Source organism: Cryptotermes secundus, unplaced genomic scaffold (genome assembly GCF_002891405.2).
Source record: "Cryptotermes secundus unplaced genomic scaffold, Csec_1.0 scaffold178, whole genome shotgun sequence".
NCBI classification, from domain to species: domain Eukaryota; kingdom Metazoa; phylum Arthropoda; class Insecta; order Blattodea; family Kalotermitidae; genus Cryptotermes; species Cryptotermes secundus.
Window position 1 is genome coordinate 78,786 of NW_019728499.1, and position 14,224 is coordinate 93,009.

The window sequence follows — 14,224 nt, forward strand, 5'->3', positions numbered from 1 at the left end:
CGACTTGAAGAGTGAAGTGCAGAACGATCCAGAATTTCTTAAAAGAATTGTGACTGGCGATGAGTCTTGGTGCTACGGGTACGATCCAGAATCAAAGCAATCATCAAGCCAGTGGAAAACTCCAACTTCACCATGACCGAAGAAAGCGCGTCAAGTGCGATCCAATGTGAAAACAATGTTGATTTGTTTTTTTGATGTGAATGGCATTGTCCACAAAGAGTTCGTTCCACCAGGACAAACAGTGAACCAACATTTTTACCTGGATGTGTTACGAAATTACGAGAGTGTGTGCGACGAAAACGGAAAGCAAAATTTCACGCACACTCTTTGTTCCTTCTGGTCGGCCATCTCACTAATCGCCAAAGGGTTGAAACAGGAACACACACAACAGAGCACCACAGACAAACCACTTAACTCAGACTGACACCAGCTCACTAACAGTCACGGGAGACCCCCAGCTAACACCACCTAGCAGCACAACTCGTAACTACAAAGCATGCGCGCGCAACAGGTCGGTTCTGGTTATTTTTGGGTCCCCCTTCGTATATGCAAAGAGGGTTATGTTCTCAGAAAACTGCAGCGAGGTCTCAGTGCTTGAGACGTGATGTGAGTGCTGGTACATAAAAATCAATGAAGATAAAACTCAGACCATAAACTTTTCTCATAGATTTAGGTTCCCCGAGGCTCATCTTACACTGAATGGATGGATATCCTCTTCGTCAATCATGTAAAATATCTCGGTGCATTCTTTGATAAGAGGATTACATGGAGACTGCTTAAAGAAGTGACCGAAGCCAAGCCCTTCAGAACATTTATTAGAATCTACTCCCTATTCAAAAGTGAGTGTTTAAGCACCAACATTAAACTAGCCCTCCATATGGCACTGATCAGATCAGTAATGACTTATGCTTGCCCTGCATGAGAATTATGAGCAGACACCTACCTCTTAAAATTTCAGCATATATAAAACAAGGTTTTCCACACCATTGGAAATTTTCCAAGGTGCATATCAGACAGCGATTTGCACGTGGCCTTCAACCTTCCATGTGTATACCATCATACGTGGCATAACAAAATTACAAAGGCAACAAGTAGAAGTCATACATGGTAATCAGATCAGATTCCATATGTACTTCTTAACCACCTATGTAATTAACTCCTGAAGAAGGTCCCATTATCAATTTTTGGACATTATCCACTCTCCTGTTTTTTTATTTAAAACCATTTCAGAGACTGGATTCTGTCTCCATCCTCAAGTAAAAGCCTACACGATTTGGCCCAATTGATAGAGCTAGTCAGCTAGTCCCTCAGAGACAGGGACTGGCTCTACTACTTGGGCCCAACTGAGCAGGCTTTTACTTCATGATGGAGACAGACTCCAGTCTTCTGACATGCCATGTTTAAATAAAAAATAGGATGCTGGATAATGTCCAAAAACTCAGTAAGTGTATTAACAAAGCACAATAGATCACTGAAAGTCGCAGTGTTAGGGCCAGTTTTATGGCCCACCCCTGATACTCAACTGTATCGACATACCATCATCACAATCTTTTAGATCTTGTCCTCAAGAATGACTCTGCCCTGTGGAATTACTTAGTTTTAGTTACTTGTATCAACTGCCAGGGTTGTTTTGCTTTTGTCATTCTAAGGTGAGATAAAATGAATGGAAATAAGAAAATATTCTCTTTCATAAAACATGCCTTACTAAAGATTAGTTCACTATAAATCTCACATCATGGACGGAAGTGATCTATACATGTCACAGATACACCCACAGCATCCACCCAGAAACAGAACAAGACCAGGGCACCAACAGTACAACTTAAATCTAATGACCAATTAACAATATCCACTCATTCATAGCTATGCAGTTTTCTTCATAACATCATTTTTATAGACAGTGTTTAAAAAAGTCAGATGTTAAGGTCAGGGACATCTGCGGCATATTTCTGAAGCTGTACTTAAGAAAATATGATACTCACATCAGAGAGTCCCACAGCTGGCTCTGAAGCATATCCCACTTCCTGAGCATCCTCTTCATCAGCTTCATACTCTTCCTCTGAATCTGACGAAAAAAGGGAATTCAATATACACTAGCAACATTTAATTTTTAATCTTTTCCACTCTTAAAATGTAAAGCATTATCATTTGTTATTTCCATCTAAACAAATGAATTTTTCAAACAAACCTGTGTACAAAGAGAAATATGACTATAGTGAATGAAGCAGATCTAGGACTGGGTTCTCTAGTTTCCAAAGGAATAAGAAACCAAATTTCTGGAAGAGATGTAGCACTAACTTGATAACATTGTGATGATTATTATGTTGACAGCAGCTTGTAATGGGGCACAACAATAACTACCATCACATCATTTTTATCTTCCCCCTGTCAGGTTCTACAAGTTTTTCTATTAACTACATGTATGACAACAGTCAGCCCCTGTATACTTGTAGTCAGTCCTTCTCTAAATACCATTGACTCTATAGGTACAAGGAAAAAAAAATAAAAAAAAAATAAAGCTATCCCTGTAACAGGCGGTGAAGGCCCATAGGGTTGTGAAACATTGAGGGTCCCACATTATCTAGACAATCAGCTCAAAGATGGCGGTAAGGTTGTCAGCCTTATGTGCCAGCCGTGCTTTACTCCCCAGGAAAATTTCATAATTAATTCCTGGTACTCATTTTTGTTAGAGGCTGAGTCGACCCCAGGGCCATATTGCGGCCAGAAGGATTACGTCAACTGAAAAAAATTCAATGACCTCATCAGGACTTGAACCCACGACCTTCTGGCTTGTAGCATAGTGCCTCAACCAACTACGCTACTGTGTGCCTCCTCTAAAGGTATAATACTTTTCTTAAAGATGACACATGAATTTAGAAGATTAATCCAAAATTCATCCATTTGTTGCTAAGGACGTTTACTCTTAAAACGCCTGGTGCTATTTGTGATAATGAAATAGGGACAACTATACTACACATTGTGTGAAATTCTAATGTATGTAAGTTAGTGACTATAAATATCATGAGAGTTGCAGCTTTTGTTTACCCATTTCCTATCTACAGCAGACAAGTCAAGAAGATACAAGGTACTGTCCCTGTAAGTCAGAGAGGAGAAACAATAAATGTGCACAGAATATTGGTGGGAAAATCTCTTGCAATGTGAACACCTGGAAGACAGTGGATGTGATACACAAATGATGAGTTGGATTTGGGATACAAATAAACTTTCTTTCGCTTAGTGAATACAAGTTAGAAGTTCTTAATTTGGTTGAAAATTTGAAACCATATATGACATAAATGTCAGTTTATGATCTGAAAATTCAGATGATTGATTACATGCTCTTTAGTAAGCAGCATTCAAATAAACTGAGACAAAAGAGAAGTTGGTCTCATTTACCAATAACAACAACTGCCACTACCAAACACTCTAAACTGGAGATACTTCCAGTAGGCTGATGTCTTCTTAAAATTAAATTCTTGGAACTTCACAATAATTGCATTTTTCAATTTCCCTTTCTCTATATTATGAATAACAGTTATGTGACTGGATTTATATTAAAATTAATGTAATTCATACAAATGTATTTCCAATATCCCTACACTCACCTGACTCATCAATGTACTGATTATGAGCCACCTTGCATACCATCTGTGCCAGATCAGTGAATGTATAGCATGATGACTCATGTGGATGACTTGCCTTTCCCTGTTCTGGTTTAAAAATAGGCAGCAAACCTGCCTTCAATAGTCCAGCAAAGTACGTCTTCCCATGGTTATACCCAACCTCCTACATGAAACGAAAAAGCCTCTGTTTAGGAATAGCTAAAAACAAATCAAGACTGCCTCGACTTTCTAAAAAGAAGCTCACTGTTATTTCACACTTCCAGGGAAAACATGGAGGGAATACTGGAAATTCTGTCATCTAGCAAGGAAGTTCTTATCATGCAAGATTTGAGGTTTTTACGGGAGTGACTATGAAGAATACCCTCTTCTGGGATGTGGCACCATGTATATCTTGTGTGAACCGACATTTTGGAGGAATGTATTGCCTCCATCTTCAGGGTAGAAAAATCCGCAAGGAACCAGCGTGAGCAGTTTGCAGCCACCTGATCACATTGGTTTCTCACTCACGGATTTGTCTACCCTGAAGATGGAGGAGATACATTCCTCCAAAACATTGGTTTACATGTGATCTACAAGGCGTCACATCCCAGAAGCTGGTATTCTTCAAGTGCTTATTATTTTTTTTATTAATCACAGCCACTATCATTACTGTTCTCCCCTCTATTCCAGACTTCATGCTACATGTGAACAAAATATCTGGTGCTCTTTCACCAAGGAGTGCCTATACAATTTGGATATACTGGTAACCCTTTTCTCTGCTTCTAGACCTTCAAAAAATTTAGAACTGAGGTCACAGTTAACACAATTCATTGTTCCCAGCAATTCAGGAAGTCACACCCACTTGCTATTTCTTATGCAAGAACTAAAAGTCACACGCTATGGACACATTTTGAACTAGATAATGAGAACATTAACCTTTATCTTCCTGTCATAGGATCCCCACATGGTAAGTGTCTTGTGTAGCTTCTTTGCTGGTCTCCCATGACAGTAATCTCAATAGTGAAGGACCGCCTCTGTGGCATGGTGGTCAGAGTTCCTGGCTACAGAGCAGAGGTCCCAGGTTCGATTCTTGGCACTACCAGATTTTCTGAGAAGTAGTGGGTCTGGAACGGGGTCCATTCAGCCTTGTGAGGATAACTGAGGAGCTATTTCAAGGAAACAGTGGCTTCGTTCTAGAAAACAGAAATTAACAGCCTTGGGGATCTGTTGCGCTGACCACATGACACCCTCTATCCACAAGTTGGCACTAACTTCGCCGACAAGCAGCGATCACTCAGTCGGTATAGGTCGCTTGCAGACTACAGGCCATGGAATAGGAAGTGAAGTACTACAACTATGCAATCTGCCTATCAGTATGTTCAGTTATATAACACTATTGCTTCATAAAAATGTAAACAGAAGATATACAAGTATTTACAGAAACTAAATCAGGGTTGTGTAACATAACAGGTATAATTTATCTGAAGTTTAATGGTAAGTGGATACAACAGTGACAATTCTTTATATATACATCTGGATAATGAAAAAATTAAAATCTAATTCTGGGACCATTAGGTGTATAAACAGTTCATGCCATACATGCACACAACTGGGTTGAATGAATCCCATAAACACACAAATAGCCTGAAAAGTGTCTGATCAATAATTTGAAAAATTAGATAACTGCATGCTTTTTGTAATGGCTAACAAGGACATTTTATTACAGAGTTTGTGTTTGTTAGGCTAAATTAAGAACCTGCAAATTGCACAGAGCACATCCATACTGTAAAATAAATTCTAACTCGATGCATGCTTGGCAGATGATGGCAATATGAACAATCTGCTTTAGTAAAATATAAAACAGCAGTTACTATTCCTTATACAGAAACATACCTTGATTTCATCAAAACTTCCGAATTGCAGAGTCTTGTATTTGTCAATTGGTGGCCTGATATATTCACAGTAATCACTATTCTTCACTTCCTGTGGGGAAAAAAAGAAGTACTCCAAATCCCTGTTGTACTAGGCTATAGCAACTGGATATGGGCTCGACGACCGAGAGGTCAGAGTTCGAGTCCCGATAGGGTCAAGAATTTTCACTTCTCCATGTTGTTCAGACTGGTTCTGGGGTCTACCCAACCTCATATACAATGAGTACCTTGAGCTCTTTCCCGGGGGTAAAGCGGCCGGGGCGTGAAGCTGACCACTCACCTCCAACTAGTGCCAAAGTCAAGACAATGTGGATCTATACATCCAATTCCACATATGCCTTCATGGCATACTGCTTAATTAATTAAGCACAGGGACAACTTTATCTTTTTTGCCTTTACCTCATAGGAGGGAGTATTTTTCTGAACAATGGGTACATGAAGCATCATGTGGTTTTAGCATTTATAACATTCTTGTATATCAGCAAATGAAATTAATACCACAAAATTTCAATACCAGGTGCCAAGGATGAGCTGCTTCATCAGGGCTATCACACACCTCAGGAGGTGGTGATAACTGACTATGGAGCAGACAGAGTAACGATTAGCAGGGACAAATCAAAGAAACTCTAAGAAAAACCTGCTCCATCATAAATCTCACATGAAGGCAACCAGACTGAACCCAGGCCTCCATGGAGAAAAGTCCAAGCTATGGTATGGCTCCTCCTTCCATTTTTCATTTGAAACTAATTTATGTTACCTCTGAAGCTGACACAGATCTATAAATATATTAATATATATGGGGGAGGCCTTAAACAGGATGTCATATGGAGGGTGCAGCAGTAAAACTGGGTGAATAAAACTAAATTTTTAACAGCGTTTTATGGGACCATCTACACAACAATTATATCAGCGAACAAATTGATACTAATATACCAGCATTCCTTCATTTGGTAAAGGTGTCGCTACATGCTTCGACCCTTACAGGATCATAATCAGGCGAATCTACAGAAATGTATCCTATTCACTGAATTGTTTTCTTAATATTTTACCATTTCTTCTTGCGAACACACCCTCTGTTCAAACATAATTTAATGAATACATAGTTTCTTTAAAATTAAGCTTAAAAATTAAAATTAAATATATGGTTCAGATTAATATTAATATAATCTTTATCTTAAATTTCCAAATTATGCTTTAATTTTAAGACTGATTCCAAATTAGCTTAAAACTAGAAGTTTTTAGGTTCATCTCATTTTGTTATGGTCATTGTTAAGTGGTAAGGTATATGTCAAAACAACATGTGGGGGCCCTTCTGGGAGTCTGTCACATATGTTTACTTCTTTACCATAAAACAGGGATCCCTTTGCATACATACATAAGCAATAAAATCTCACCATATGTGGAAAACAAAATTGTGGGGGTGGCATAAAGAAAGGACTTGTTTTTTCTCTCTTCCTCTTGTCATTCTTTATTTATTTCTCCCTTCAACCAGCCTACTGATTTATGGGACACAAGAGTGCTAAACATGTAAGTTCCAATGTCTGCTTTATAATACCCTAGTCACTTGTCTCTATCTGATACGAAATGCTACAAGTCTGTCCAGTGTTTACTTCATTCATCATGTGGTTCAGTTATATGCATATGAAATCAAATATATATCGATTAATAAATGGATCATCAATATACTAAAAATTAAATGTTTTCCCTTCTACTCACCTCCAGCTGACGAACACAGGATACATATGCAAGTCGAGATTGAATATCAGGCAGATTGGGTACTTTAACTGGTGATGCAAATGGATTCCAGCGCTTCCATAACAACCACCAGCCTGACAGACAGTCACCATAGTTGGTGAGATCTGTGTCATCCTGGGAGCCAACATCAATTGCAAGAATATGTTTTGCCCCATGACTTCGCATCACATCCGCTGTTGGAAGAATTAACTACATTTCACTACCAATTCAGGTTGGAAAATACACTATTCATTTATATATACTGGAAACAAAAATTGCATGGAAGCTTGTGCATTTGTAAACATTAATTTTGACCCCAACATTTTCCCATGCTCTTAATTAATTTGTGTCCTGTTTAAAAGTCTCCATGTCTAAGTGGTTCCTAATGAACAGATCAGAAATAAGTTTTATTTTACATAATTTCCCAACTGTCTGTGCCACTTTCCCACCACTGTAACGGTCTCCTTGCTTGTTCTAGCTACCAACAAATAACACTTTTGATCTGTGTCTTCTATTGGCAAAATAATTCAAACTTCTTTGTCTTACAAAGCCTTACTAACATCATATTCAGCCATACTTCCAGTAACTGAACATTTAATTACAACCATAAAAATTCAGCACACCATGTTATATCAGCCACAGGTACAAGACAAGAATACTCCCTATGCATATCTCTCTTCAAGTTATCAACTCGAATAAGTATGAAATTTCAAACATTGCCATTGTTTTAAGTATATAGAGGCTCCAGATGCAGTGTTCTGGAAATTTTATTGTACAACTTACATGAAATTTACAACCTTCAGGCATTATATTGTGGTGAATGTTAGTCAAGTGGAGAAATACACAAAACTGCTGATCAAATCAATATTCCACTGTTCACATTTACACCATGGATAACTAGGGGTCAATATTTTATGGAGTCCGTAAATATGCAGCCTGGCTGATAAACACCGAAAAATAAACAGTGCTCTCTTCTTCTGTGGTGAGTTCAACAGAAAGTGGCTTTTGATATGGTAATATTTTCAGACAAAATTCATGTGCTAATTTCACAGTATAAAAACTATGAACATGCGTGTGCACAAAAAATGAAAAACCTATACTGAACTAAACATGATCCTGCTGTTTCATTGTTATACAATATGGCACAAAATTTTATCCATGAACTTCATTGTGTGTGCAAATTGGGAAAAGACTGCCATCACTCAATTTCAGGGCAATTTTTTTATCTTGCTTCCTTATAAAACATATTCTTCAAAGTGAAAGCATGGCATATGGCATGCAAAATCTCTGTATATGTGAATGTGGGAGGACATGAGGTTGTCCCTTTTTGTGATTTAGCAATGTTATGTTTACAAGCATGGTAATGCACAGATGAAATGCAAACTCCTTCTGTGCTCATGACTGGAAAAAATAACAAGTTCATAAGTGTCTTACACATCTGAAGACTATAGAAGACTGGAAGTACACATGTCTTGGGTTCATACCTGATAGCATTACATCAGTTCTTTACAGCACCACTGACTGTGTCCAGGTGTTACAAAGGATGAGCCCAGTTTCACAGATATGCTAATTAAGGCTTATTAGTTACCTAACAGATGGTAAAAAAATGCATAATGAAGAGCTTCACAGTTTGTATTCTTCACCAGACACTGTTAGGGGCACACAGCAGTGTAGTTGGTTGAGGCACTATGCTACAAGCTGGAAGTTTGCAGGTCTGAGTCCCAATGAGGTGGATTTTTTTCAATTAATCTAATCCTTCTAGCTGCACTATGGCCTTGGGTAAATTCAGCCTCTCACAGAAATGAATACCAGGAATCTTCCTGGTGTGTAAAGGGCAGCTGGCATGTAAGGCTGACAATCTTACCACCGTCTGAGAACCGAATGTCTAGAGAAAATGTGGAAGCCTTAACATTTCACAACCCTATGGGCCTTCACTGTCTGTTACAGGGATAGCTTTACCTTTTACTTTTTTTTTTTTTTTTTTACCAAGGAATGTTAGGGTCATCAAATCACAGATAAGCCAGGTGGGACACGTAGCATGGTCAAGATAAGGCATATAGAATTTTCGTTGGAAACCCTAAGGAAGGAGAGGACACTTGTGAGAACTAGGCTTAGATGGGAGGAATATTATGTTAGTTCTAAGAAAACTATGGTGTAATGGTGTAGACACAATTCATCTGGTTCAGGAGAAGTGCAAGGGTGGCCACTTGTGAACAGGGTAATTCATTAAAGGAACAACATTTCTTGACCAGCTTTGCAAATCCTACTGGGCTGTGATTGCCTGCAACTGTAAATACATGTTCAAAGTGATGATGTTATTTTATATATTTTAAGAAGAATATTTCTGAAGTACACATTCTGACCATGCCATATTAGTCAGGTATAGCCCAAAAGTTTTGCAACATCACCATGTTTCTATTTTACAGCTCTCAGATTTCATTGTTTAGCTGTCATGTGCTGCAGGTGTTTCAACATTACACTGAACATTTCAGATGGCATCTTAAAAAAGAATATCAGGTTATAGGGGAAAATGGACTAACAGATATCACAAGAACATGTAACACACATACACACAGGATGGTAATTATAAAAGCCACCTTCTTTCCTAAGTCAAATAAAGTCAAATAAACAAGCAGTTTCTTTTTACATCTTCATCACATATTATATATATGGAGAAAAAACACGTGTTATATATTGTGCATAAACTAGCTAACCACATTTAAAGCTTCTTCCATTATTAATAATTGACAATAACTATTGTCTTATGAATTTCTGAGTTTACAGAACAAAGATTATCACTTACCTTAGTCATCTCTTGCTTTAGTGGGTCTAAATTCATTTATTACCTCCTTTCAGATTTGAACATGTAATCATTTTTTTTGGATGAATAATGAAAATATTTTGAGTTATATGCACACGCACACACATCCACAAAATACTGGAACACGTAATGATTTCAGAGAAAACATATAAATACTCATAGAAAATGCTTGGTGATCCAACGATGAAATTTTACAAACACAGCAGAAAACAGCAGTTTAATTGCAGAAAAATTCCTGCATTCCTTTACTTTCAAAGTCCATTTACCTGGCACATTGTTGACATAGCAACCATCAACGAGTAAGTGTCCATCCCTAGGATCACAGAAGGGTGGAAATATCCCTGCTATTGTCATGCTGGAGCGCACGTAACGCCACAACGAACCTGCAGAGACACTCTTAAATCAAAGCAACAATAGGAGGGATACAGAAAGCCAGGTGATTAAGAATTAGATAGGAGAAGGAACTGGTTCTTGCCTGGTAAGAATTATTAGTTGAAAACTGAAAAGCAGACATGCAAACAGATTCATTCTAAACACAAAAACCAAATAATACACAGCAGAGTTATTTTTTCACTAGGGCAAGACACATGCAAGGGGAGAGTAAGACTTCCTAAATGAAGAAGACTATCCCTGCAAAAAGTGGCAGTAACTGAGGATTCAGTTCCTAGTACATCTACTTTGAAAGAAAGACCATATACTGTTTCTTGGTTTTGAACATAGTTTTGTATGTGCTGTTTTGATTCTCAGATGCTTGTCTTCACAAGGACAAGCATCAGGTTAAACATTGGTGCCATGACATGTGTTTTCCAGTCTTCACAGCAAGGCATATCTCTAGCATTTTGGTTGTTAAATTAAATTTGTTTATTTAGGTTTTGCATGTTCAAAGCTTCCAATGGCAAATGAGAATACAAGCAGGAGAGTTGCAAATCTGAGCTCGAGTAGCAGATGTCTGAGTTTTCACATAAAATTGCTGCCATGAATTACATTGTAATATGTAATTGTAATATGTTTCAGCAATGTTTTTGACAGCTATATCAACGTTGGCAGACTTGCATAGCGGCCAACGGCAACTATTTTGAGGGCCGATGTGGATCTGCATAAGTGTATGTGAATACCTTGTAATATGATGCGATAATACCACATTCCACGAACTTAATGACTACCACGTAGACTGCTCTACTGTCTAAAATAAATTTCAACCAGTGATTATGGTGATGAATATGTGAAGGGATGTTCTCCCCTTACAAGTGCAATATCCTGACTGTATACAACCTTCACACAGCACCAAGACCCTCCACACCCACAAAGACACATCAGTATTTCATATGAACCACTACCTAACCAGCATTCTCTACAAACTCCTACATTCATCTCCAAAATAAATGAAAAAGCCAATCCAACTCTGAAACCCACAAATACAGACAGTGAAGTTGGGGGATGCACACAAGAGTTAGCTAAAGTAGAACATTAAAACAGAAAAGGAAGAAGAAAACCATAATACAAGACTATCAATGACAGTATATATAGTCAATTTCATGTACAATACACGTGAGAAGACACGGTATTTTAAATTATGCGCCTTATGGTATACAAAGTTTTACAGGATCCACATGTTTTAAATCTAATGCAACACAAAAAAGTCCCATAAAATACACAACGATGTCACAGTTAAAAGACAGCAAGAAAAATTAATCAGTTAAGATGATAACTGAAATACAATCTAAAATAAACATAGAATGTATCAGTTATTAGCAGATAAAAGAACATGATATCAGGCATATTAAAGTGATGCACAGACAGCAACAAAACAACTGAGGCTAAAAACAGAGGAAGGAAGCAGTTGGAACTGATCTCAAACAACATACAGCACTGTTCACACAATATTAATATCTTTCATATACCAGCGAACCAAAGCAGTCTAAACACGCAGTAAAATAGTATAATGGCTTGTGATTGGTTTACCTGGGAGATTGTTGACATATCCACCATCCAACAAAAGATGTCCATCAGTAGGATCACACAAGGGTGGCATGTAGCCCGAAAGTGACATTGAGGCCCGTATATATCGCCATAATGATCCTGTAAGAGATGTAGACATTACGAGACCTGAGAACTACAAACTACGATGGTGAAGTATCATCACGGCCAATCCATGGTTCTGAAGCTCTTCTATAAGATAAAATACATACCAACACAGAATGTCCAAAATGATTCAAAATGTATGATGAAAATTAATGATTTTAAAATATTATATCTGAGCAATACATCTGCATTTACCAGAGATCAAAATCTGAAAATCTGTACAGGTACCTTACTAAGACAGAATAAGAAAAATGAAAAGAGACAACTTTTAACAATAATAGTGTAATGGGGTTTCTACACAACAATGATATCTGCACAAGACATAAACAGATACTAACATATTGTCACGTGTTGGGTATGTGTCATGCGACAAATAACTTCGCGCCATATTGGATATAGCAAATTTATTGCACATTCGCTCTTACATTTATACAATTCACAGTTTCACAATTACTGCCATCTGCAGTATCACAATTACGTCTTCTGCTTCCATTCACTCCGGCAAATGCTAGACTGCAACTGACTGGTTACTCACTACTCTAGTAACTCTAATTACACTGACAAATACTCCTCGTTATGTAGCTTCTGCAATGACAACACAGAAAACGGTTACGTGATAGCTACGACTGTTGCGTAACGTCATTTTTACAGGTGTTGCAGGGGAACACTGCCGAGAGTTGTTTATTGCTGCGTAGTAACCATGGTTTCCCCTGTTATGTCACTGTGGGAAGTGCTGTTACGTCACAACGGGGAAGGAGGACAGAGTGTTGACTGGCCTGTTACCATAGCAGCAGCAGTTGCTCCTATGCTGTTATGTCACAGCTGAAGGGGGGGGGTGTTTACCGAGCGTTGCACCATCCACGTCACAATATCAACATTTCTTTCAGGGAGTCACAAAAATATCAAACTAAGTTCTTAAATTGAGTTACTTTGATATGGATCCACATTTTACAACTTGGTTTTGTTTTTGATAGTGAATACACCCTTATAAAGTGTAACCTAACAATGCACACAAGAACTCTGGTAATGTATAATTTTTACCTATGTTTAGATTGTTAAGACTAACATACATTATGGTTTTGTATTTAATATTAATAACTGTATTACTGTAGTGTGTCAGCTATTAACAGACTTCAAAAAAGCCTACGATTCAGTTAGGGGGGAAGTATTGTACAACATTCTAATAGAGTTTGGGATACCCATGAAACTAGTTATGTTGATTAAAATGTGTTTAAACAAAATGTATTGTAAAGTCAGTGTAGGCAAACATTTGTCTGATAAATTTCCTATCCAGATTGGTCTAAAACAAGAAGATGCTTTATCGCCACTCCTTTTCAACTTTGCCCTAGAATATGCAATTAGGAAGGTCCAGGGAAACCACGTGGGACTGAAATTAAACGGGACACATCAGCTGTTGGTCTACGCTGATGATGTGAATCTACTGGGTGATAATGTAGATACCATAAAGAAAAACACACAAACTTTAAATGATGCAAGTTAAGAGGTTGATCTAGAAGTCAACACAGAGAAAACTAAGTATATGTTACTGTCTTGTCACCAAAATGCAGGGCAAAATCCTGACATAAAGATAGGAAACAGATGTTTTGAAAATGTGGCACACTTCAGATATTTGGGAACAATGATAACAGATCAAAACCTGATTCAGGAGGAAATTAAGAGGCGATTGAACTCGGGTAATGCGTGCTACCATTCAGTCCAGAACCTTTTGTCTTCCTATCTGCTGTCCAAAAACATAAAAATTAGAATATACAAAACTATAATTTTGCCCGTGGTTCTGTATGGGTGTGAAACTTGGTCTCTGACATTAACATAGACTGAGGGTGTTTGAGAACAGGGTGTTGAGGAGAATACTTGGACCAAAGAGGGATGAAGTGACAGGAGGTTGGAGAAAACTGCATAATGAGGAACTTTAACTTGTACTCTTCTCCAAGTATAATTAGAATGATCAAGTCAAGGAGGATGAGGTGGGCAGGTCATGTAGCACGAATGGGGGAGACAAGGAATGTGTATAGGATATTGGTGGGAAAGCCAAA

At 37.9% G+C, this 14,224-nt stretch overlaps 1 protein-coding gene across 6 annotated transcripts in view; it reads right to left on the bottom strand.

Annotated features, from left to right (window-relative positions):
• Positions 1–14,224, bottom strand: part of LOC111865167 (neuropathy target esterase sws) — a 74,925-nt gene that overhangs the window by 3,879 nt on the left and 56,822 nt on the right. For 2 of the 6 annotated variants that reach the window (XM_023852952.2, XM_023852951.2), the window contains exons 22-27: positions 12,051–12,167; positions 10,355–10,471; positions 7,250–7,461; positions 5,496–5,585; positions 3,606–3,786; positions 1,983–2,065 (exon numbers count right to left, since the gene is read on the bottom strand). In XM_023852952.2, the coding sequence (XP_023708720.1) occupies positions 1,983–2,065; positions 3,606–3,786; positions 5,496–5,585; positions 7,250–7,461; positions 10,355–10,471; positions 12,051–12,167 (800 nt within the window). The remainder of the gene's footprint in view (positions 1–1,982; positions 2,066–3,605; positions 3,787–5,495; positions 5,586–7,249; positions 7,462–10,354; positions 10,472–12,050; positions 12,168–14,224) is intronic. The other 4 variants (XM_023852957.2, XM_023852955.2, XM_023852956.2 and 1 more) reach the window with 2 other exon arrangements.